This window comes from Heloderma suspectum, chromosome 11 (assembly GCF_057233095.1).
Source record: "Heloderma suspectum isolate Gila_16-S chromosome 11, 16-S_ref, whole genome shotgun sequence".
In the NCBI taxonomy this organism is placed as follows: domain Eukaryota; kingdom Metazoa; phylum Chordata; class Lepidosauria; order Squamata; family Helodermatidae; genus Heloderma; species Heloderma suspectum.
In genome coordinates this window covers 7,859,018-7,883,614 of record NC_139468.1, presented here as the reverse complement: position 1 = coordinate 7,883,614, position 24,597 = coordinate 7,859,018, and the positions used below count along the sequence as shown (strand labels likewise).

General features: G+C 46.3%; 1 protein-coding gene across 1 annotated transcript in view; it reads right to left on the bottom strand.

Moving 5' to 3' along the window:
- Positions 1-1,363: 1,363 nt before the first annotated feature.
- THSD4 (thrombospondin type 1 domain containing 4) overlaps positions 1,364-24,597 on the bottom strand; it is a 564,631-nt gene continuing 541,397 nt past the window's right edge. Inside the window, 3 exon segments of the mRNA XM_084817856.1 lie at positions 1,364-1,506; positions 6,508-6,652; positions 18,464-18,643. Coding sequence (XP_084673982.1) covers positions 1,364-1,506; positions 6,508-6,652; positions 18,464-18,643 — 468 coding nt within the window.

Sequence of the window (24,597 nt, the reverse complement as noted above, 5' to 3'; positions counted from 1 at the left end):
GTAGCAAGGGAAATGGCGGCCACAAACCAGGGCCGCCATTCGCACCCGCAGACGAGGGCGGCGGACGGCTGACACAAGGTAGGGTCCATCCCAGGGAGGTTTTGCAGGATGGTGGGGGGGATTGCTCCATTCCACCATGGATTCTAAAGAATCCGGCCTCACCGGAGTCCGTGGCGGAATTCTCTAACATCCCTACAGGAATCTGAAAAATCCTGTGGCCTCCCAGATGCTGTCTAGGGGCCAGAGGATTGCCCTTTTAGAGTGCAATCCTATGCCGGTTTAGACAGAAAAAAGGCCTACAACTCCCATGGATGGCTGGGGAATGCGGGGATTTGTAGGCCTTTTTTCAGTCTAGACCGGCATAAGATTGCGCCCTTAATCTGGTTTTAAAACAATTCTCTGCCACTCTTCAGTATAAACATCCTTAATTAATAGGAAGATGATTGTTCAAGATTTTTTAAAAATCACAGTTTTTTTCACTAAAAAATCACTAAAGAAGCAATGGGTACTCTCCATTTGAAAATAAAAATGCCAGCAGTTGTTGTTTTTTTAATTAGTCTCTAACACTCATTGGAATTCACAGTTTCTCTGTAATTTATTGTATTTATTTCTGCTCTGCCTTTGTGCGGGGGAGGGCGGACCCTCGCAAGGTGGCTTACCATAAAAACAGTTAGAAAGCAATACCACAATGAAGTCAATAACATGTAATAGGAACAGCAGCAGATAGAGTTCTACGGAGGGGGAAGCAATGAGTGTGTCAACAGAAGTAATGTGCTATGGTGTGTTGGTTGTCTATTGTGGCCAAGAGGGAATTTAGGGTCGAACTGCAGCATTATTTCATATGGCTCCTTAGGGTGAAGCAGCTGTTTTAGTTTAGTTCCACTTTCCATTTTGGTGACCACCATTGATTAGTTACATCCAGGTAGGAAGCAAAAGTCCTGCCTTGGTCCTAATAAAATTTGTAACCTTTTTACTGGGTGTCATGGAATGATTACATAAGGAAAAATGGATGAGCCCTGAGGAAGCTAGCTCACTGCTTGGGGATATTCCATTGGCCCCAACTGAGATCTTTGAATTACCGTGGCCTACATGGATCACTGGAGGCTCTTCATACATTCCCAGACATGTTCTCAGTGGATTGTGCCTGATGCTGTTTCGAAAGCCCCGGTTTTACAGTGTACATTTCCAAAACACAAAGAGTTCCTATACAGTGCGTTAGTGATCATCACACGGGTGTGCATCCATCATGCCCTTGAGGCGCTCACCACCACGGGAAGCCTCTCTTTAAGAAGGTAGAATCTGTTGCAGTCCAAGCAGCCACAAATCCCCAGGCAGAGGGCTGATGCAAGCAATGGATCCACTGTTATCTGCGCCCTAGAAACCCCGACTGCCGGTTGGCCACTCTCAAGCAGGATGCACAGCACGCCGTCTTGTAATAGGTGTAGACACAGAGCCGGGCTTGAACCACAACGTTGCAGTTGTAATATTTGTCTTTGCAATTTTCATCTGGAAAAAAAAGAGGCAGACAAAAATATCTGTTAGATTTTTTTCATAGCTACATAGGGAGTTAGAGACTGTGTAAAGTCTGCTCTGTCTGTGTTTCGCAAATTGTCAGGCACCTTTTGTTCCATCATCTGCTTGCAGGTGGAGGCGAACTTGGGGTTTTTTTTGTCATGCGGAAAAATACGCAAATAATCATGTAAGATGTTTTGTAAGAATTTACATCATTTGCCTTAGTACGTAACATTTAGCATAATGTCCCCCATTCCATTCCACTTTTCCTCCACAGAAACTTGTGTACTTTCCTATGAATAAATATGTGTAACTTTTAGGAAAGTTAAAAAAAAACACACATCCAAAAGTCCACAGACTCCATGCGGCCTGAGGGGGTCACCCTGTAGCAGATCCTGCAGGTCAGATTCTTAGAAATCCAAGTTCATTTTAGTCCATCTCAAATTACTCCAGCACCCCTATACCTAGAGGAAACCTTCTACCACAAGGACCTAGCTGCCCACTGAGTTCATCAGTGAATGTACTGCTTTACATCTCTCCACCATCAAAGCTATGACCGGCACAGTTCCTGGCTCGAAACGTGCATCAAAATGCATTTTGACGTGTGTGTGTGTGTGTGTGTGTGTGTGAGCACGCGTGCGTGTGTTTTGAGAGAAAGTGCATTCAAAATTACATATGTAAATACATGATTCATGTGAAAAAGGATAGAATGGACTTATGAGTGAACACATATAAAAGTGGCATGCACTGGACCTAAAGTGATGTCTTTAACTTCAATTCTCCAATGAAATGTTGTTTGTTTTTACCACTGCATATTGTTTATGCCTGGACTTTTGATTTTATATAATATTTGGGGGGACCTTAAGGCTTGAAATAATGCCCCCCAAAGAAAATTTTAGGGGGGAAATCCCTGTGGAGGGAATCCCAAAAACAGCCCAGTGAAGACTGGGAGTCTCCATGGGCACAGAATGCTGATAGTTGGGGAGACAAAAAGGGGCTTGCTGACTGGAACACTGAACGGAAGTACTCCACACTGTCAGATTTCGTTTCAGGTCCAACGTGTGTGGGTACACTCACACACACGCATGCACGCACATGCACAACTTCTCAACTTTCCATTAAACATGAACATGACCAAGACAGAATTGCTAGGAGGGAGCGATCATGCAAGTGAAAACCTGGGACTATGTAGATAGAAGCATAACTGGGGAAGAGCAGGTTTAGGAGCTGACTTGATGGCAGTCACAAATCAAGCCCTGTGCTTTCTCCCATAGAAGTGATTAGGCAATAAAGTATAGCAAACACAATTTCAACCATCACCCCTCAGGTTAAATCTCAAAGCCAATGAGATCTTTCAGAGCAACAACTGTGGACTTCAGAAGGAAGCAAAAAGAGTTTCAAAAAGACATTTCTCCACATATTCCTAGTTAGTTGACCCTACAAAAGTTGCCTACAGCACCTCCCAATGCAAAGCTGTGTCAGAGTTCAGAAGGAAGGAGATTATTATATGGGTTGTGGCAAGGGTGGGAAGTAAAGTACAGCTAGCCAGCTCTGCTGTCCTTCCAAGCTTTGGATTAATCTGGACATTCAGTGGGGTGCGGTTTTCTGTTTGTAATGCTGCAGCTTAAGCTGATCCACAGGATTTGTGGTATTCACATGTTGTTTGGGGAACTGTTCATGGGAGAAGGAGGGAGTGCCTACAATCTAGATGAGTGTTTAACATTCACGGTGATGCCTGGCTTTTGTTTTTATTTTATTTTTTTTCACCTAGCTTTGCTTAAATAATACATCTCCCCAAACCACACAGCTTAAATAATACATACACCCAATCACTTTTGTTCAAAGTCAAGTACAAATCAATTTCATTTTCATGACTCCCAAACACAAGGTAGCAGGCAGCTGTGTGACTGGCAGGCACTGTAGCCAAGTGTTAATTGATCAGCGAAACCCAGCTGTTTAAAGTGGAAGAGGAATTGCAATAACAGTGACATTTATTATTCATGCAGGTTCCACAGATTTGCAAATGGACCATCTCATGCCTACATTCCAAATTTGAGCCCTAGCTCTGACCCTGTGAACATTCATGCATCATTCAGAGTGAGCTGTTGGGGACCTTGACATAAATGGCTTCATGTGTGTGGGTTTGCATTAACCCTGATGGAAGGGGTGTGGGGGTGGGATTCAAATTCCTTCTTGACATTTGCTCCCATCTTTCCTGCATATATATGAACATAGGAAGAGTTGTGTTCAGGATCAGACCAGAGGACTCTGTAGTCCAGCATTCCATCCCTGCACTGGCCAAGCAGATACCCCAATGGGAAGCCCACAAACAGGTCATGAGTAACGGCACCCTCCCACTCATATTCCTCAGCAACTGGTATACAGAAACATACTGCTGCTGAAGCTGTAGGTTATATATTGGCCTCCTAACTAGTAGCAGTTGATTGCTTTATCCTCCACAATTTTTTTCTACCCCCTTCCAAAGCTGTCCAAGTTGGTGGCCATCACTACATCTTGTGCTCACCATGGTCCAGTTCATGCACCGCTCATTGGACCCCCAGAGGCTGCCCACTCCTACTCATGCTCGCCACACATGGTGAATTTCCAGGCAGTCTGCAAGCACTCAGCAAGCGGTGCGTGGCCACCCTTGCCAAGCAGCCATTTTGTGTAAAAATGGCAGCTTGGCCTTTTTCGTAAAGGCCAGTTTTATGCAAATGGCAGCCATAAAGCAGCCATTTATGCCTGTAATCTTGCATAAATGGTCACTTTACGGGTGCCATTTGTGTAAAATCAGCCTTTATGAGAAAAGTCTGAACCACCATTTTGCAGTTCGGTGAAGGATCAGGGATCCCTACGCTTGCCTGATTCGGTGCTCGCCAAGTTGGGCAAGCATGGGGATCTGTGGAATGGTGTCCAGGGGTTGCAATGGCGATTTCTCACCAGGCCTTGAGCCCCAGCCACACACCTGTGACATCCCTATCTTGTGCTAGCCAGTTCCATAGTTTAACCATGTGCTGTGTGAAGAAATACTTCCTTTTTATCCACTCTGGACCTCCAAATGTTCAGCTTCATTGGTTGCCCCAGGTTCTAGTATTATGAGAGAAGGAGAAAACCTTCTCCCTATCCACTTCCTCCACACAATATGAATATTGTATTACGGAGACCTGGCTGGCTGAGGCCGCTGCTCCAACTCTGGCGGCCATGTGTCCAGCTGGATTTTCATATGCACAGCAGCCGAGGGCTGGGGATCGGGGAGGGGGCATGGCTGTTATCTACTGAGAGTCCTTGGTCTTCACCAGACCCCCTCTCCAGGAGACCAAGGTTGCTGAGTGCATGTACTGGAGGTTGGGCCCGAAGGGCAGTCTGGGGATTCTGCTCATGTACTGTCCACCCCACTGCACGACTGACTCCCTGGCCGAGGTGCTTGAGGTGGTCTCTGATGCGCGTGTGCAGTCCCCTAACTTATTGGTGTTGTGGGACTTCAATGTACATTCAGAGGCTATCCTCACAGGGGCACTTTGAGACTTCATGGAGACCATGGCTTCCTGGGAGCTGCACCCTATTCCAACTGGGCCCACCCTTGTATCCAGTCATGCACTAGACCTTGTGTTTGTTTCTGGATAAGTGGGGAGTGATCTGGAAGTCGGGGGTATATCCACCACCCCCTTGTCATGGTCAGATCACTATCTGGTGACATTGGACTTCTCGGTTCCACGACCCCTCTGCAGGGGTGGAGGACCCATTAAAATGGTCCACCCCAGGCATCTTATGGATCCGAATGGATTCCTGAATGTGCTTGGAGATCCTATGCTTGGAGGGTCTCACCCTCACCCTCCTCTTTTCCAAGCTAAACAATCCCAGCTGCTCTAACCTTCCCTCATAGAGGAGATGCTCCAGCCGCTTGATCATTTTAGTTGCCCTTTTCAGAGCAACTAGTAATCATCTATAAACACAGTAACATAACATACTTCAGGAGATATCAAAAGGGAAAATGTAAGCAGAATTAAGTAATCAACATCTGGCATAGATGGGGGCAGAACTTTGGACATGGGATGGGGCTAACAAAAGCCCAACAACATAAAAATAAGAGTGCCCAACTTTCTGGGTCCTGTCTCTGATCCTAGAACCTGGAGGGTGTGTCATGGTTGCTTTGAGCCCTGAGTCAGTGCAGTGCCTCTATTAACAGATACTGCAATTTGCTTCTTAAAGAAAAATTGTAAGACTTACTTTCCTTTTTATATTTTTATATGTGGATTTTTTTTCTACTTTCAATAAAGCATATCTTCTTTTCATTTAGCTTGCTATGGAACCGTGCTCTTTCATTCAAAAACGTAGATCTCAGATCCTGAGTCCATTACTATTTTCACTGGGCAGGGTTCGAATAATAAAAATCAGAACCAACCCAACTAGTTTTTGAGACTTAATCTATTTGGTTCCTACCATTTAAGGTTTTATGATATTGGCAGCTGCATGAATGAACAAATCACATTAAAACTATTCCTCTTAAGCCAGAGTATATAGTTGCTCATGGAATCTATTTGAAACATAGCATAGCACCATGTCAAGGACTTTGGGTTTTGTTTCAAATGTTTCAAAGCAGACTCCACCCAACCCAAGCAAACATTCAAAAAGGCAGAACATTCTCATGAAATATACACCAAACCATGCACAAACACTGCCATTTTTTCAGATGCTAAAGATTCCTCAGATGCCTGGGCACTCCAAATCAAACATATATATATATATATATATATATATATATATATAATATCATTCTAACTCTCATGTGAAAAAAACAACATACTTTTCAAAAATGCTGTATTTATTTTGGTTTAGTTTAATCCTCCCCCCCCCAACCCACACCCACCATACATGGGCACACGGGCACACACACGAATCTGACTGGGGACTGTTTCAGTATACAAGGTGGCTTACATTTATTTTTCCTCCACTAGATGGAGTTGCAGGGTTAGAATAACTGTAATATTGTCCTACCTATTTCCGGCACACAGTCCTGAGTGTTGCAATGCTCTTTTTCCACTGGCTTAAGCTGTGGATCACATTTGGTACTGGGCATCATATCATCTGAGAGACATCGCACCTCTCGGATTCGGAAGCCAACTTCACAGGATTTTGAGCACTGCAAGGAAAAAAAATGCAGTTCACACACAGTGGTGAGATCTGAAATGAAAAAGGATCCCACACTAGCAGGTCAATCGTGTACATATTTACGCAGATATCTGTCATGTTGTAGCACAATCCACTGTCCATTAATATCATAAGTTGAATTCTTTTTACAACTTTCAAGCCGTCTCCACCCAAGTCATCCATACCACCATTACACATCATTATATTTCACTTGCATGGAGAAGGAAGATCTACTCCTGTGTGTGATGCCAGGGTCAGAGCAAAACTTGCAAGGATCAGGGGGTGGGGGAGAGAAATTAGAGCTAATAAACAGAAACTCTATCAGAAAGGGAATCTGATAATTATGTGGTGGTTGCAGAGCAGCAGAGAGGTTGCTAAAATTTCATTCTCTGGGTTGTAGTACCTCACTTTAGAGGTATACTAATTTTGTCCATGGACCCATCACAACTAATCACTGCTGATAGTGATCCATTTATCCTCTACCATTTCAAGTTACAGTTCCTGCTGAGTATGCGGTTAGCTCAGTTGACAGTACTGTTGCATCCAGGTTCCCAGGGAGATGGTTAAAAAGCCCAAACCCAGGAGGGTTTGGTGAGCTGGGTCTGGTCAGGCGACTGGAAACAAAACCGTATGGAGAGACTGAAAGAACTGGGCATATTTAGCCTCAAGAAGAGAAGGCTGGGGGGAGATATGTTAGCAGTCTTCAAGTACTTGAAAGGTTGTCACAGAGAGGAAGGCCAGAATCTCTTCTCAATCATCCCAGAGTGCAGGACATGGAATAATGGGCTCAAGTGACAAGAAGCCAGATTCTGGCTGAACATCAGGAAAAGGAACATCAATACAACAATGGAACCAATTACCTAGGGAGGTGGTGGGCTCTCCCACACTGGAGGCATTCAAGACGAGGCTGGACAGCCATCTGTCAGAGATGCTCTGACTTAGATTCCTGCATTGAGCAGGGGGTTGGACTCAATGGTCTTACAGGCCCCTTCCAACCCTACTATTCTATGATTCTGTGGTCACACCAGGGTTGGCTTGGGTCAATAACCAGATCTTATAAGCAAGGTTAGGCCTAGCAAGGGTTGACTTTTAGGATAGTCAGCATGGGTGGGATTCCAGAAGTGAGGTCAGCCAAAGCCAGATACCACTTAAGCAAAGCAAGGGTAGCACCACACAGTGCTCAAAGTAGGACCTGAACTTCTGAACAAGCTCAACTTCTATGTCGCTCCAACAACTGGCAGATTCATACTGAGCTTTAAGTAGGGCTTAGGCTAGAGACTGAAAGCTTCTCCCACACACTGCATCAGCCTTTTCCCTTAAGGGGGACTGCTTGCTATTGAATCCTTTGGTTGTGGTGGCTTTGGAACTGGAGTCCTCAGAATCTGAAGACAGCACTGCAACCTCCTTTAGAAACTGAGGGCTAGATGCCTTTCTGGGGCCGGAGGCCCTGAGGAGAGAAGGACATCAAGGGGTTCTTCCATGGCCACATTCTGGGTCTGAAAAGTCCAAGTTAACTGTGCACCGTCTGAAGCACTAGTTTCATTGGTCTGTCCTGAATCTTGTTGTTCAGTCGTTCAGTCGTGTCCGACTCTTCGTGACCCCATGGACCATAGCACGCCAGGCCTTCCTGTCCTGCGCTCTCTCCCGGAGTGTGCTCAAGTTCATATTCATTGCATCGGTGATGCTATCTAGCCATCTCATCCTCTGCCGTCCCCTTCTCCTTTTGCCTTCAGTCTTTCCCAGCATCAGGGTCTTTTCCAGAGAGTTTTCTCTTCACAGTCCTGAATCTACTGCCTGTCTATTTCACTACATGAACCCAAGTTCTACTCCACACAGTCCATAATTTTATAAACCTCTATCATGTTGCCTCCCCACCACCCCTTTTCCCTTAACCTTCCTCATAGGGAGGATGCTCCAAAGCTCTGATTATTTTGTTTGGCTATTACGTACCTTTTCCAGGATAGTATTATAGAACCATAGAATTATACAGTTGGAAGTCCTCTTGCAGGCATCCCATAGGCATCTGCTTGGCCACTGTGTGAACACAGTGTTGGACTGGATTGGCCTTTGGCCTGATCCAGCATGGTTCATGTGATGAATGAATCACATAAACATGTCCCATTCACAACCCTGGGCGTGGATGCAAGGAAGAGCGTAATTCTTGGGAAACATTCACAATTTCCCAGACTTGTGTACACTTGTGCAAGTGTGCACTTCTGAAAATGCTCACCACAACCCCCCCCACACACACACACACCTGCATTTTTCTGCTTTAGACAATGGGGGGGTGGAGTGCACACTTGGGATGCAAGCATGGAGAAGTGCCCCTTCTTAATTCTGGAAAATGGAGAACTTCAACAAGCTTGAACATCGCTCATTCTCCCAGCCCTACTCTTATTGTTTTCCTGAAGTCTGCTTCCTTCCAGTGTCCACCCATTTGTATTAGTCTAGCCCTCGGGAGCAACAGAAAACAAGTCTGCTCCATCTTCTGCATGACAGCCTTCCAGGTACATGAAGATCACTAAAATGCTTCCCCTTAATCTTCTCTTCTCCAGGCTAAACTAACCCAGTTCTTTCAACTGTTCCTCACAGGACTTAGTTTCCAGACCCCTCACTTCATTATGATATCCGTTGTTGAAATGGGGAAACTAGAACCAGACACAGTATTCCAAATGTAGCATTTAAGAACCATGAGCTAAGCCAGTATCTTCTTAGCCTAAGATTAAGGATCTCACTGGCAATAGCAAGGATCCAAAGAATATGAACTGACACCGATATTGCCCTGCACCCAGGCCTCAGTTGCTGGGAGTTGCTTTTGGCTTGCAGTCACTTCAGAAAACAGACTTTGCCTACAGCCGCTTTTTCATAATTCCATTCTTTGTCTTAAAGCAAGGTTGGCTTGCTTCATTAGCCCTCCTCCTAGAATTTCTTGAGAAACTATCCAGGAAGCAAAGTAATCACGAACAGTGTGCAGAGTGGAAGCCAAAACAATTTCCATACTTAGCAGTTTGTGTGTGAAGAGTCTCAGAAGGAATTTAGGATTATATTATTTTCAAGGGGGCTTGCTGAGGAATGGAGAAAGTGGTAATTGCAAAAATAAAATAAAATCAACAAGGAATCAGGGGGTTCACCGCATACACCTCCGTCAAAACACTGAGGGAGGAAGGAGTTTGCTGTATCTATTTGATGTCAAATAGATATTCTTTAAATCCCCCATTTTAAATTATTATTTGAAGGAGATGTGGGGCATTTTAGTTTTCAGGTGTGTAGAAGAGATAGAAGTTGTTACATGCACAATAAGAATCATAGAATAGTAGGGTTGGAAGGGGTCTACAAAGCCAAGATAATATACAGGGACACATTCATAACTATTTAAAGGTTAGTGACAAAAGGCTGGTAAATATTGGAATTTACTTGTAATTCTTTCGATTTTAAAAGCTCTGAGAATGAAATATTAGGAAATCCTGTCATTTACCAGTAAATCTCAAAGCAAGCTTAGTGTTTTGTAAACATCCTGATATCTTCCTTGTTTCCATTGTTTCTAGGTGTGGTGTGCTGAATGTTCACCTGTGTCAGGTTTTGGTCTGAGTGCAGCGCACTCAAGGGCCCAAAAATGTTTCCTGAAACCTCCTTTCACTTTTTAGAACATGTGTCAACATGGGGTATCAGAGGAATCCAGTTGTGGGATGAAGCTCGATGAGCATTCATTTGCTCAGTCCCCTGGACATCAGCTCGTCTTCTGCTAGCTGGCTTGACTCAGTCCACAGTGAAATTTGTGGAAATAGACATTTGTGCAAATTTCAGTCGCAATCCACACACTGTCTATTTTCACAAATAAATAAATATGGAAAAGTTCCCAGATTTGGGGGGAAACACGCATCTTGCCTTGCAAATGCAAGTCAAGTTGGGTGCTATGAAAATCTGGCAAGCCCAAAAAGGGCCAGATTTCCTGGCGACAGTCATCCATATTGCCAGCATACTGGCAGAACAGTGGGCTGCCATTTCAGTGTCACCATTTTCCCCTTTCCTAGTACTTCTTTCTCCTTCACCACCTGATCCCAGCCAATCACAACATGAACCTCACAATTCAGTAGCATTAGGTAGCAAATCAGATTTGGCTACATGGCAGCATCATGGAGGAGACTGAGAGCAAACTAGGGATGTACAAAAGTCACTTACCTTTCCGCGGATTAAGTTCATGGTGGGGGGGGAAGCGTTCCGTCCCTCCCCCCAGAATCCTTGACGGGGGGGAGGCGATCTGTTCCTCCCCCCCGGAATCCTCGACGGCCGGCTATGCTCCGCGGCAGCTCCGCGGAGCAGCCGCCCAGGCCCAGGCCAGAACAGTCCACAGCCGGATTTCCGGCTGCGGAGGGCTCTGGGTAAAAAAAAAAAAAAAAAGCGTACGCAAATTTGTGTTCCTTATTTTTCACCGTCTTAGTCTACATAAATACTTACATAGACCATTATGGCGATAATAAAGGGCAACGCAAATAGCGTAGCGGGCGCTATTTGCGTCCCTTTTTGATTCGCCGTTTTAGCCTACGTAAATATTTACGTAGGCTAAAATGGTGAAACAAAAAGGGATGCAAATAGAGCCCACTACGCTATTTGCATTCCCCTTTATTTTCGCCGTCATACTCTACGTAAATATTTACATAGACTAAGATGGTGAAAAATAAGGAACTCAAATAGCGGCAGCCGTAACCTCCGCCATTTGCGTACGCGGTTGTTGTTTTTTTTAACCCAACCATGATAGGCTATGTAAATCTTTACGTAGCCTATCATGTCTCTGTAAAAAAAAACCCTTCAGACTGCAAATGGCGGCGGCGGCAGCCGGTCGGAAGCCACCGCTGGAGCCGCCACCGCCCGGAACATCCGCCCCAGGTAAGTCTTGTCCCGGGGGGGGTCCACGGGGGGGCCGGGGGGGTGGCGGGCCAGGGGAGTGGCCATTCTGCCACAAATTTCAGGGGGCTGAATGCACTGGCATTCGGCCTCACTGAGATCCGTGGCGGAATTCTCTGACATCCCTAGAGCAAACTGGTTGAGAGCAAAGCCAACATCATGCTGAATGGGCAAACACTTTTGTCCTCTCTTATTGTAGCCCCTGAACACTTGCCCAAAGGAAACAGTGCATTTCACCACTGCTGAAAGTGTTCTCAAAAAACAGCCGCCACCCCCCCCCATTGACTCAGCCCTAATAATTTACCAGTGCAGGACATAGGGATGGCAGAGAATTCCACCACGGATCTCGGCCTGCCACCCCCCCGCCGCCCCGCAGATCCCCCCCAGGATGAGACTTACCCGGGGTGGATCTTCCAGGCAGCGGCGGCTCCGGCGGCTGGTCTTCCGACCGGCTGCCGCTGCCGCCATTTGCAGTTTTTGGGGGGTGTTTTACAGAGACGTGATAGGCTATGTAAGTTTTTACGTAGCCTAAAACGTCTAGGTAAAAAAAAAGAAAAAAGGCTTCCCTTTATTTTCGCCATGTTAGTCTATGTAAATATTTACGTAGATTAAGATGGCAAATATAAGGAACGCAAATGGCGGCGGCCATAGCCACCGCCATTTGCATACGCTTTTTTTTTTTTTTTTTACCCAGATGTTTTAGGCTAGGTAAGTTTTTATGTAGCCTAAAACGACTGGGTAAAAAAAAAAAAAGTGTACGAAATGCGTTCCTTATTTTGGGCTATCTTAGTCTATGTAAATATTTACGTAGACTAAGATGGAGAAAATAAGGGGAACGCAAATAGCGTCCGCAATGCTATTTGCGTTCCCCTTATTTTCGCCGTCTTAGTCTACGTAAATGTTTATGTAGATTAAGATGGCAAAAATAAGGAACGCAAATGGCGGCAGCCATAGCCGCCACCATTTACGTAGGTGGGTTTGTTTGTTTTTCCACAGAGCCCTCCGCAGCTGGAAATCCGGCTGCAGGTGGCTCTGGCCTGGCTGGGCCTGGCCGGCTGCTCCGCAAAGCTGCTGCGGAGCAGAGCCGGCCGCGGAGGATTCTGGGGGGGAGGAACAGAGCGCCTCCCCCCCATCGAGGATTCTGGGAGGAGGGACAGAATGCTTCCGCCCCCACCATCAACATAATCCGCTAAAGGTAAGTGACTTTCGTACATCCCTAGCAGGACATTTTCCATGCCAACAGCCTACATGTCAAAAATAAGGCTTATGACATGAACATGCCTGACATTTCTTGATAGACCTCCTACATCTTAAGATTATTATATGTAGGGATGGACGGCCTCACCTGGGCCCAGCTTTGTTGGGTGCTTGCCAAGCCACTGCCACCACCCACCTCTGCTTGCAGTGCTGTGCAAAGTTTCGTAGGGCCTGGTAAGCACCCAGCGAAGCTGCGGGCTTTCTGTCCTTCCTAGCAAGCCACCACTGTGTGCAACAATGGTGGCTCGGGCACTTCTGGGTAGGTAATGTTGTGTAATTAGCGGCCATAAAGGGCCCATCTGCATAACATTACAGGCATGAATGTAGTTTGGTGAGTGGGGACCAGGAGGGTGGGCTAGGGGGAGTCTGTCAGACTCCACCACCACCACCCAGTGGACTCTTGCGACATCCCTAATTATACAAAAGGAAGCCAAAGTACAAACAATCAGTTTCTGACCTGAAGATATATGAGCTTGTTGTAGCAACCCAAATCTATCAGTTTAGACAGGGCTCCCTAGATCAGAATTCTGAAACTCTGGAAGCGTTGGCAGGGATGGCAGGGACACAAGGTCTAGAAATTTATTTTTGTAAAATTGCAGCTGCATGGCACTACTTAGGGGAACAGCATGCTGATGAGTGGCCAGCTGGGTTTAGGGATGGTAGAATTCAGTTCTACAAGATGTGATGGCCACCAATTTGGATGGCTTTAAAAGGAGGTTGGACAAATTCCTGGAGGAGAAGGCTTTCAATGGCTACTAGTCCGGATGGCTATATGCTACCTTCAGTGTCACAGGCAGTATGTCTATGTACGCCAATTGCTGGGGCACATAGGCGGGAGGGTGCTGTTGCATTCATGTTCTAGTTGTGTGTTTCCCATAGGCAGCTTGTTGGCCACTGTGTGAACAGAATGCTGGACTAGATGGACCCTTGGTCTTCTAAATAAGACCCACTTTTGTCTATGGGGGAAATTTGTGCAAATGTGGGGATTTTTTTCCACAACTTCCACATTTGATTGCTGTTCTGTGCAATTTCCCTGTTCACGCAAAGCTAGGGATGTATGAAAGTTCCGCCACAGATCTCAGGGAGGCCGAATGCCAGCGCATTCAGCCCCCCGAAATCGGTGGCAGAACGGCCCCCTGTCCCCCGCCCCCCCCCTGGGACGAGACTTACCTTAGGCGGATCTTCCTGGCGGTGGCGGCTCCGGCAGCGGCTCCGGCAGTGGTTAGGCGATGGCGGCTGCAGCGGCTGGTCTTCCGACCAGCTGCCACCACCGCCATTTCCAGGTAAAAAAAAAAACAGAAACAAAAAAACGTGATAGGCTACGTAAAGGTTTACGTAGCCTATCACGGCTATATTTTTAAAAAAACACCATGATAGGCTACGTAAATGTTTACATAGCCTATCACGGCTGATTAAAAAAAAAAAAGTGTGCGTACGCAAATGGCGGCGCCCATGGGCGTTTTTTGGGTTTTTTATCAGCCGTGATAGTCTACGTAAACATTTACGTAGCCTATCATGGCTGACTGCAGGGACGCAAACGGCAGCGGCTACAGCTGCTGCCACTTGCGTCCCTGCTAGCCAGTGGCCAGATGTCCGGCTGCTGGTGAAGCCGGCCAGCGGCTCCGCAGAATCCCTGCGGAGCGGAGCCAGCCGGCCAGGTTTCTGAGGGGGAAGAACGGAGCGCCTCCCCCCCCGGCCAGGATTCCATGGGGAGGGACGGAACGCCTCCCCCCCAGCATCAGCATAATCCGCGGAAAGGTAAGTACCTTTCGTACATCCCTATATGGATGTACGAAAGGTCTGCCATGGATCTTGGGGAGGCTGAATGCCAGCGCATTCGGCCCCCCGAAATCAGTGGCAGAACGGCCCCTGCCCCCCCCGAGATGGGACTTACTTTAGGCGGATCTTCCTGGCGGCAGCAGCTCCGGCGGCGGCTCCGGCTGCAGTGCGGCGGCAGCAGCGGTGGCGGCCGGTCTTCCATCCGGCTGCCACTGCCGTGACTTCCAGGTAAAAAAAACAAACAAAAAAAAATGTGATAGGCTACGTAAAGATTTACATAGCCTATCACGGGTCGATTTTAAAAAAACACCATGATAGGCTACGTAAACGTTTATGTAGCCTATCACAGCTGACTGCAGGGAGCAAATGGCGGCAACTATGGCCGCCGCCATTTGCGTCCCTGCTAGCCAGCGGCCGGATGTCCGGCTGCTGGCGGAGCCAGCTGGCGGCTCCGCAGAATCCCTGCAGAGCAGAACCGGCCGGCCAGGATTCCAGGGGAGAGGAACGGAGCGCCTCCCCCCCGGCCAGGATTCTGGGGGGAGGGACGGAATGCCTCCCCCCCAGCATCAGCATAATCTGCGGAAAGGTAAGTACCTTTCATACATCCCTACATTTGGAAGGCTCTGCATAAAATTTTCCCCATTCTTCTAACTGAATTACATATTGATGAGGGTGAGGGTTGCTGAGACAGACCAGGAAAAGTGTTTTCCCCCACCCCAGGTAGGGATGTCATGGACACCTGACTGGGTTCGGGAGTCCATCACACACACACACCCATGACCCATGGACTGTGCCTGCTGAGCCCCTACCCTTGCTCGCACCCACTCACACCCTCCCGGCCTCACCCCGACCCATCTGGCAAGCACCCACCATTTTGCCACCTTTTTTATGGAAAAAGTGGAGCTTAAAAAATGTGCATATTTAAATATGCACAGTTTGGGGCCGGGAAAGCTTAATATATGCAATATTAGTATATGGAGAGAGAGAGAGAGAGAGAGAGAGAGAGAGAGAGAGAGAGAAATCTACAGCCTGCACCACTGGATCCCATGGGAGTAATTTCAGAATCTGATGTTATGCTGCAAGTTTCTGTTCTGAAAGGTCAGGTCATGGCTCAGAAAAGAAAAAAGAAAAAGAATCTTGGTGGTGGCTCAGGAATGCTCATGTGAAATATAAGATGAGCATTATGGCTCTGAAAGGTCTTCTCCAGCTTGGATATTAGTCCAAGGTGGAGAAGAAATAAACTCCCCCTCTCCATGCTTCCTTAGAGATGAAAGAATCAGCAAAGTTCAGTCTTATCACGATTCTCCCATTTTCACCTTGAAGCTTGTTTCCACTGCAATTGCAAGCTTGTTGTTGTTTGAATGGGAAAAGTGCATGTTTGGGCGCACTTTCTTTTTTTTTAAGTGCGCACCCAAAGGCACACTATTTGGCCATTGACTAAAGCATGAGAATGTGCATTTTCTCTAAAATGTGCCTTTTAAAAAGTGCACATTTTTCTGAAGTATGCATTTTTTTAACATGAATGCAAACTGAGGAATATGCTAGTATTTTCCCAAAAATGTGCAGGTGTTCACATTTGGGGGTGCAAATGTGGCAAATTGAATGTGGGGGTGCGAACGTGGCAAAAACAAATCAAAATGGAATTCTTGCTCATCCTTATGCTTCCTCTTGCCCAATTCCAGTCCCGCTTCCTCCATCCCTGCCACTCATTCATTCACCTTTCCTTCTGTTCCAGCAGCAGTGGGAGGGAGGAAGGGAGGGAGGCCTCCCGACACCCTCCCCCATGGTATCAGGCTTGCTGCTATATCTGTGGGCCAGCCAGCAGGAATTCTGGGAAATACAGGAGGGGAAACAGAGAGAACATTCATACCATTGCCAGAGCAGCAAGGAAAGCAGGCTGGGGAGAGGAGGCTGGGATACTGGAGGGAAGCAAAGAGGCAGAGAAGGAGATAGAAGGGGGCTAGGAGGCTCAACAGTGGGTTGGGATTGGACCTTCTCGTCCTTCTGATGTCATCATTGGGGTGCCACATTTGTCTCAAAAATAGGTTTGGAATCATCTGAGCTATTTTCTGAGGGTTGAAGAGAATATTTTTGTTTTCTGAACCACATTCCAAGCCTGACAAGTAGAGTTTGCCCGATTGCTAGCAATCACACCCACCAGGAGGCAAAGTGTTCCTTGTAAAACCTTTCATGCTCCACAATTCCAAAACCTGATCACAAAATGTATGCACATCACGACAATCACAAAGGGTGCACGCGTATGAAATAAGGACATTTCCCCCCTCCGTTCCTTCTCCCTTGTGGCAGACTTATTTCTCGCAGTGCCAAGCCCTGGGTTTGTTTCTTGGTCAGGGAAGCAGTTCCTCACTTTGGGGAGCTAGTCTAATTAGAGATGCAAGAGTTTGCTTGTGCCTGCTGGCAGAGTCCCTGCTGCTGCCCGCCCTGTGTGCTGGCGCTGGGCTGCATGAGCCCTGGAGGGCTCGGCACACCGTCCAGGAATGTCCCACAGCTCCTGCTCCTTGCTGCGAGCTGCTATTGCTGTGCAAAATGGAGGCTCGCATTGCGGCATGGGCAGCTGCAGGGGTGTCCCCGCTGCCACCCCTGCAGTGGGGTGGGGAGGAGAGGAGAGGTGCTCCCTTCTTCTCCCCCCACCCCTGCTACAGCATTGGTGGGGGCAAGGGACAGGCTGGTTGTTTTCTGTAAGTCTCTTACACTTACATGAAACAACCAGCCTGTCCCTCGCTGGCGCCACCACCACAGCTGTGACAGGGATGAGAGGGGAAGAAGGCAGCACCTCTCCTCCTTCCCCCATCCTTGCTACAGCAGCAGCAGCAAGAGACAGGCTGGTCCTTTTTACGTAAGCGTAAGAGACTTACAGAAAACGATCAGCCTGTCCCGTGCCGCTGCCTCTGCAGCAAGGGCTTGCTCCCTTCTTTCTAGGCAATAGGTGGCCCGCTGAGGGGTTGGGAGCCCACATTCTTGCCCAACTCAGCATACAATGAGTCGGGCAAGAGCTCGGGTCCGCAAACTGGGGTCTGAGGGGCCAAATCAGCTATTTATCACCAGGCTTTGAGCCCCAGCCAGATGCTTGCACCATCCCTAAGTCTAATGCAGTGGTTGAAAGACCGTGGCAGTCTGTGGCACTGAGGGAGGTTGACCCTCAGGCTTGCATGCCAAATCTGGGCTGCTGCATGCATGCCAATCTGGCTCCATGGGGTACCCAAGGTGACCATGTCCCCTTCCACTGGCCATGCCTCCTTTTCCCCAGCCACCAATCATTTGGTGGTTTCCTGGCTTTGGGAAAGTTTCCCCCCCATTCTGAAAGGCTGATATGCCTCTCCTAAGGCTTAGTTACGAGCAGCAAGAGCTTTGAGCTACCATATGCTGGCATTTTTGGCAATTTTGGACCTGCTCCATTTTGCCTTTGGCTCCTCCCACTGGTGGAATGCAGCCCCCCGAGAGCTTCTTTGCAATGGAATTTGGGCCTAGGGTTGACAGAGGTTCAACACCCCTGAACTGGGGTATGAACCAGAAGTCCCCAGTTCAAATTTTGTTTCTGCCTTGCTAATCACAGCCCATGATGCAGAGCATCATTATCCAAATCGTAAAGCTGCCAGGACGTGGGATAAGCTGAACAAGACACTTCAGAAGGGAAAACATGGGGGACTAACCATGGCTACAGCTTCCAGGAGTAGTTCCCTCTTCTCTGTAAGTTATGTTTCCACCTTGGTAACCCCTAAATATTACCTATTACTAAGTAATCTTTGTACTCACTTCAAAGAGTTGGAGCGCTTCCAGTGTGAACATGTGTGTTTTCTTGCAGTAAAGACAGAGAAGAACAAAAATAAGATGGCGAAATACTCACTGTGCTCCATTCAGTACTAAACCATTTAGCACCGCAAGGCTTGAGGTAGCAGGTTTGCTGGCTGGGAGGTCTTTCCAAAAATGAACACTCATAGGGATTCAGCATATCAAAGCTGTTTTCTGTCTTTCTAATGCAAAGCACTTCTCTCTGCTGAGTTCCACTGCCACATTCAATCGAACACTGTATCAGGCAAGAGAAGGCAGAAACTGTGTTATGTAATGCAGGTAGCTGGTCTAAAACAAATGTTTTCTGACACTGTTCCCTTTCTCTCCATTTGTCATTCACCATCTTAAATTAATGGACATGCTCACTTAATTTTGATATTTCAGCCAACTTCCAAAGCTCAACTAACCCCCCCCCCCAGAGAGAAAGCAAGTTCACACCATTTGTTCACAATCAATACATTTGCAGCTGTTATCAAATTCCAAAATTATTGCTGTTGGCTCTGTCCCACCTGTCAATATAAGTAGCCAAGTAAGATTATTAGTGGGTCAAAAGGGCTGAATGTGATACCTCATCACGATCAGTCTTGTTCCAAAAACTCTTGTCTCATGCAACAACGATCAGGTTTTGACTGAGAGCAGTTCCAAAGTTTATAATTTCAATTCCTATAGAATTTTGAGGAGTACGAAATATTTCATGGAAGAACAACAGCCCAATAATAATCTTCTTCTTCTCTTTTAAAAACCTGTTTGCTGCGGCATGCCTTCCTTTCACTGCTTTGGTGCCCCTTTGTTTCTGATTAGGGCATATTTATCCTTCCTGAAGTGATCCTAGTGAATCAGGGACCACATTGTGACCCCAACAATGTCACTGAGGGTAGGCATCAGCATATCAGTCTATTTCTAGTCTATGTCACTTCTGCATATGTTCAGTTCTATCCTGTTTCTGAACTAATCTCTGATTATTGTTATTTTTTAAACTATCTGTATAGAAATGTTTAAAAATGTATTTTTTTTAATTGCATTTTCCCCTCAAAATACATACCTTCTCTCAAAATACATATTTTTAAATGCATTTTGATGCAATATTTGAGCTGAGAACTGCACTGGAAAGTTCAGGAAGTCCAAAAGCTGGCAAATAACTAAGTTCCAAGCTAAAAATTAGTCTAGGAGGTACAGATTTAGGGTTGTCTGTCATGGGGGAATCTGGCCCTTTGGGGGGCCTGAAGAATCCCTGCAGCACCCCTGACTCAGCTGCATTTGCAAGCTGAGCTCTGGGTTAGTACCCCAAACCTAGGAACTTCCTTGGATTTTTTTTATTTGTGCAAATCAGAATTTCTGCAAAATCGCAGCCATAAATCGCATGAATTTGTGCGAATTGTAAAATTTTTGGCCGCAATTTTGTGCAAACCATGAATTGTGCAAATTTTTTAAAAAGTAAAAAAAAAATAATTGCAAGCTGGCCCTACTCATTGCATGCTGAGTTGGGCCAGCTTGCAGATGAATGAGCCGGAGTCCAGGGGACCAAGTCAGTGAAAATTCCCAAATGGATTCCTCTGACATTTCTATGCAGAAGAGGTCAGTTCGTATCAGAATTCACAAAGACTGAATTCCTCAAGCATCCCTAACTGAGGGCAAACAAAGCCAATTAAGGGTAAGGACAATGCCCACTTGACTGGTCATATCGGTGATCCCAGACTAGGGATGGCGGAGAATTTCTCCCCGAAACTTCGGGGGGCCGAGCGCCAACGTGTTCGGCCCCCCGAACAAGTTTCGGGGAGAAATCCTCCGAACCCCCCCCCGCCCCCCGCACCCCCCCCGGGACGGGACTTACCTTCACCGAATGTCCCTCCTGGTGGCGGGTCTGGCCGGTGGTTCGGCGGGTGTTCAAGCGGGGCGGGAGCGGCAGCCGGTCTTTTGACCGGCTGCCGCCGCCGCCATTGCAATCAAAGAAAAAAAAAACGCCCCCTGATAGGCTACGTGACGATTCACGTAGCCTATCACGGCTAGATTTGCAAAGTCAGCCATGATAGGCTACGTCAATCGTCACGTAGCCTATCACGGGTGACTTAAAAAAAAAAAGCGCGTACGGATAATGGCGGCCCCCATAGGGAGCCGCCATTCCCGTTCCTTATTTGGTCGCTGTAGTCTACGTAAATGTTTATGTAGACTACGGCGAAAATAAGGGCAACGCTATTTGCGTTGCCCTTATTTTCGCTGTAGTCTACGTAAACATTTACATAGACTACAGCGACTAAATAAGGAACGCGAATGGTGGCTCCCTATGGGGGCCGGCATTAGCGTACGCGCTTTTTTTTTTTTTTAAAGTCACCCGTGATAGGCTATGTGACGATTGACGTAGCCTATCATGGCTGACTTTGCAGATCTAGCCGTGATAGGCTACGTGAATCGTCACATAGCCTATCAGGGGGCGTTTTTGTTTTTTTAAAAACTTTCGCGTTCGCGGCCGGGCGAGGCGGGAAGCCTCCCTCCTGGCCTGAATTTCGGCCGGGGCGAGGCGGGAAGCCTCCCCCCCGGCCTGAATTTTGGCCGGGGCGAGGCGGGAAGCCTCCCCCCCCGGCCTGAACTTCGCGGGGGGAGCAGCAAAGCGCCTCCCCCCCACCGCGAACGTCCTTCGACGACAGGTAAGGGACTTTCGTCCACCCCTATCCCAGACACATTCTGTATGGGTGAATATTTCACCCTCCTTCAGTTTAGTGCCTGAAGAAGTGTGGAAACAAGGGATACTTTTCATTGATTCAGCAAGTGTTTGCAGCTGAAGAAATGTCTAGACTAGGGAAGGGTGTATCAATCTATGTGTTTCATTCAAAGTCTGTTCAGTTTCACATGTGTTCGTTCATAAGTCTGCTCAAAATAAAAATTCCTAGCACACTGAATAGGACTGTAATGGGAATTCCAATACACAATACAGTTTGCCCATTTCTCTCATGTATTACTTGTCTTTTCTGTGAATAACCCCTGTTACTTTATCCATTTCATCAACATCTAAACATTTCAATTATTATCCTTCAATTAATGGAATCTGAGGATGTTCCAAGTGTCACCACCATACAATTTTAACAGATGCTGAAATTCATAACCAATGATTTTATCCTAAAATGCTCTTTATATACACATGTTTGATACATTTTTTAAACCATGAACTGCACCGCAAGATTCAGAGAAATGCAGGATCGATAAACACAAGGGGGTTGTGCAAGGGGTTTGTGCAAGGCGTGCAGATCAGATCACGTTGCTTCCAAATGCCTATTCTAGACCAGGCTTTGAGTCAGAAGCAGGAAATGGAGGAGCTTTAATACTGAGGACAAATCTTTGGAATTGTGCAGACATATAATTGGGAACCATTATGGAGAGCTAATGGGAGAGGTACTTAGTAATCACTTCCTACACCCCAAAACAAACAAACAAAAAAATCAGAACGTGTAAACAGGACAGTCTTTTTGTTAAAGATCTGTTGCACTTCTCTTCAATGGCTGGGCCTTGATTTTTACCCTTAGCCTCTTTGTATTTATTGCAGATTTATTCATACATTTATACATATATGTCTGTCTCTGCCCAAGAACTGTTGCATGCATTTGACTTTAATCAGGATTAATTGATTTTGCTCAGAAAACAAAATATACAGGAGGCTCAACACTTCAAGTTTAATAACTGTTCACTTTCATGGAATGATGGTACCAGGTCCTCAGATTAAACCAAGCATGGTTGGGGTCTTGTATCTCTATAAAAAGAAACACCTACTTTTACTTAAAGATGAAGGGGGTCCACTAAAGATCAAACTACACATCAGCACTCAGTTGCACAACTTCTTTTCCTGCAATTTTGTTTAAAACCCAAAGCAGCTGTGGAAACCTACAATGGAGGGGCATATATATTTTCCCCCTCGCCAAGCTGGTAATTGTTTAATGAGGGAAAAGATACATTTTCCCTTCCGTTCAGGAGATGGTAGGAGGGAGTGGAAGCAGTGGTGCTGTCAGGGCAGGACTTCAGGGCAGATGATGTCCAGTGCCCCACTCAGTACAATGAGCAGGAGGTCCCCAAAACACAGCAAGGCTAGCTTCCCACATTCTGGAGTGAAGCAATATACATCACCATCTAAATAGCTCCCCCCACTGCCATAAGACAATTCAGTAAGGATGAGTGAATCAGCAAAACTCAGGACCTTCTGGGTTCTCGGAATTCCACCTCGAAACTCATTCCAACTCATGTGCATATCGGAGGGCGAGCTTTGCTTTGCTTTTGTTTGTTTATTTCTTTTTGTATGAACACTCATGCATATTTTTGTGTTTGTTTTCCAAAATGTATGCATCAATTGTGCACATTTTTGAAATGTACACATTTTTCTCCCATTAATTAAAGATTTATTGTGCACATTTTTAAAATGCTTTTTTGTTGTTGTTGTTGTTCCTGAATTACATCACAAGCACAGAAATTTGGCTGCAGCAGATCACATTTGGGTCTGTGTTTGGTTCCAGAAGGTGCAAATTGGATAGCCCATATATTTCCAAGCTTCTAATGTGATTTTGCGGACAAAAAAAAAAGTTCAACAGCATGCATACATTTAAAAAATGTGTACATTTCAAAATGAGTACATTTCAAAAATGTGCACAAATGCACTTTTATCAGGGGATAAGAATGCATTCATTTGGAAAAATATGAAAGGAAATATGCATGGATTTTCATGCGAAAAGAAAAAGAAACAAAGCTCATATGATATGGATTCCAGTTGGAATAAGTTTTGAGATGGAATTCAGAGAACTTCGATGAGCTTGAGTTTTGCGGATTCACACACCCCTAATAAATTCTGTTCAAAAATGAATTGAAACCAATTTCCCATACACCTCCCTACCATTAAATCCAGAGTCTAAAATCACCTAATTGCACCACTGAGTGGAAGGCCTGATTTAGTCTTCTCCCCTCCTTCCACCTCCAGTCCAAACAGAGATTGCTGATGGTCTGACTGAGGATGAAAATGCTTGATCCCAGATTCTAGATTAAGCTTTCTCAGCCAGGGGAGTCCTAATGTAGCACCTGTTTGCAGTGATGGCTGATGGCAGGATGCCTCGTTCCCAGAATTAATGCATTACAGCGGTTTGGCAGGACTTCAATTCTGGAAAATAGATCTAGCAATGGCTATAAGTCATGATGGAACCCTCCATGTTCAGTATCCCACTGAATACTAGCAGGGGGGTGGGGGAACTGTGCAGGAAAGTTGTTGTCTTTATATCATGCTTGTGAGCTTCCCAAAGGCATCTGGTTGGCCACAATGAAAAACAGAATGCAGGACTGGACGGGCCTTTGATCTAAGGTCCAGCAGGGTCCTTCTTTTGTTCTCACTACTCTTGATAGCTAAGTGGAACCTCCATGTTCAGAAGCATTATTGTCACTGAATATTATCCCCATCACTGAGGGTGGAGGTGAACAGCAGGAAATCACTTTATTTTGGAATAAAGTTCAATATACAGGCAAGAAACAAGAAGAACATTCCACGTGTGTGTGTGTGTGTGTGTGTGTGTGCACGTGCGTGCATGCATGGATCATAGTCATAAAAAGCATAGGCATCTGTACTTGCTTAGAATTTGATCAGACATTTCAAAGTCTTCCATGTAGGAGAGAGGGCTATTATAGGCAACCAGGTGTCCATATATTTTGGATGACAACACTCATCAATCCCACCTAGCATGTCCAGTGGTCAGGGATTATGGGAGTTGTAGTCCAAAACATCTGGGAGGCACTGGGTTGGCCACCCCTGGGCTATTCATGCCCCATTTGTGGGTTTCCCGGGGGCATCTGGTTGGCTGATGCAGAAAGCAGGAGACTGGATTAGAAAGGCCTTTAGTCTGATCCAGCATGGCTCTTCTTTGCTCCTATTCCTATATACCCAGATGCAGCTTTCAAGAAGGAGAACTGAACATAGCTGAACAAGAAAGCCAGGAGAGGGGCTGCACTGAGTGAGCCTACCCTTAACATCACACACCATGTTCTGCTGTTATCTGTGCATTGAGTGCAGACATCTGCAGGGGGGGAATCCGTATGTATAGTTGCAGATGTTTCTTTTCAATGTGCAGGAGGGTCTACTCAATGTGCTGCTGCTCCTGACTCACATGTTTGCTTCCCTTGTGTGTTGAATGCTCAAATACAGCTGGTATTTCTGCCTGATCTGAGCTAAAC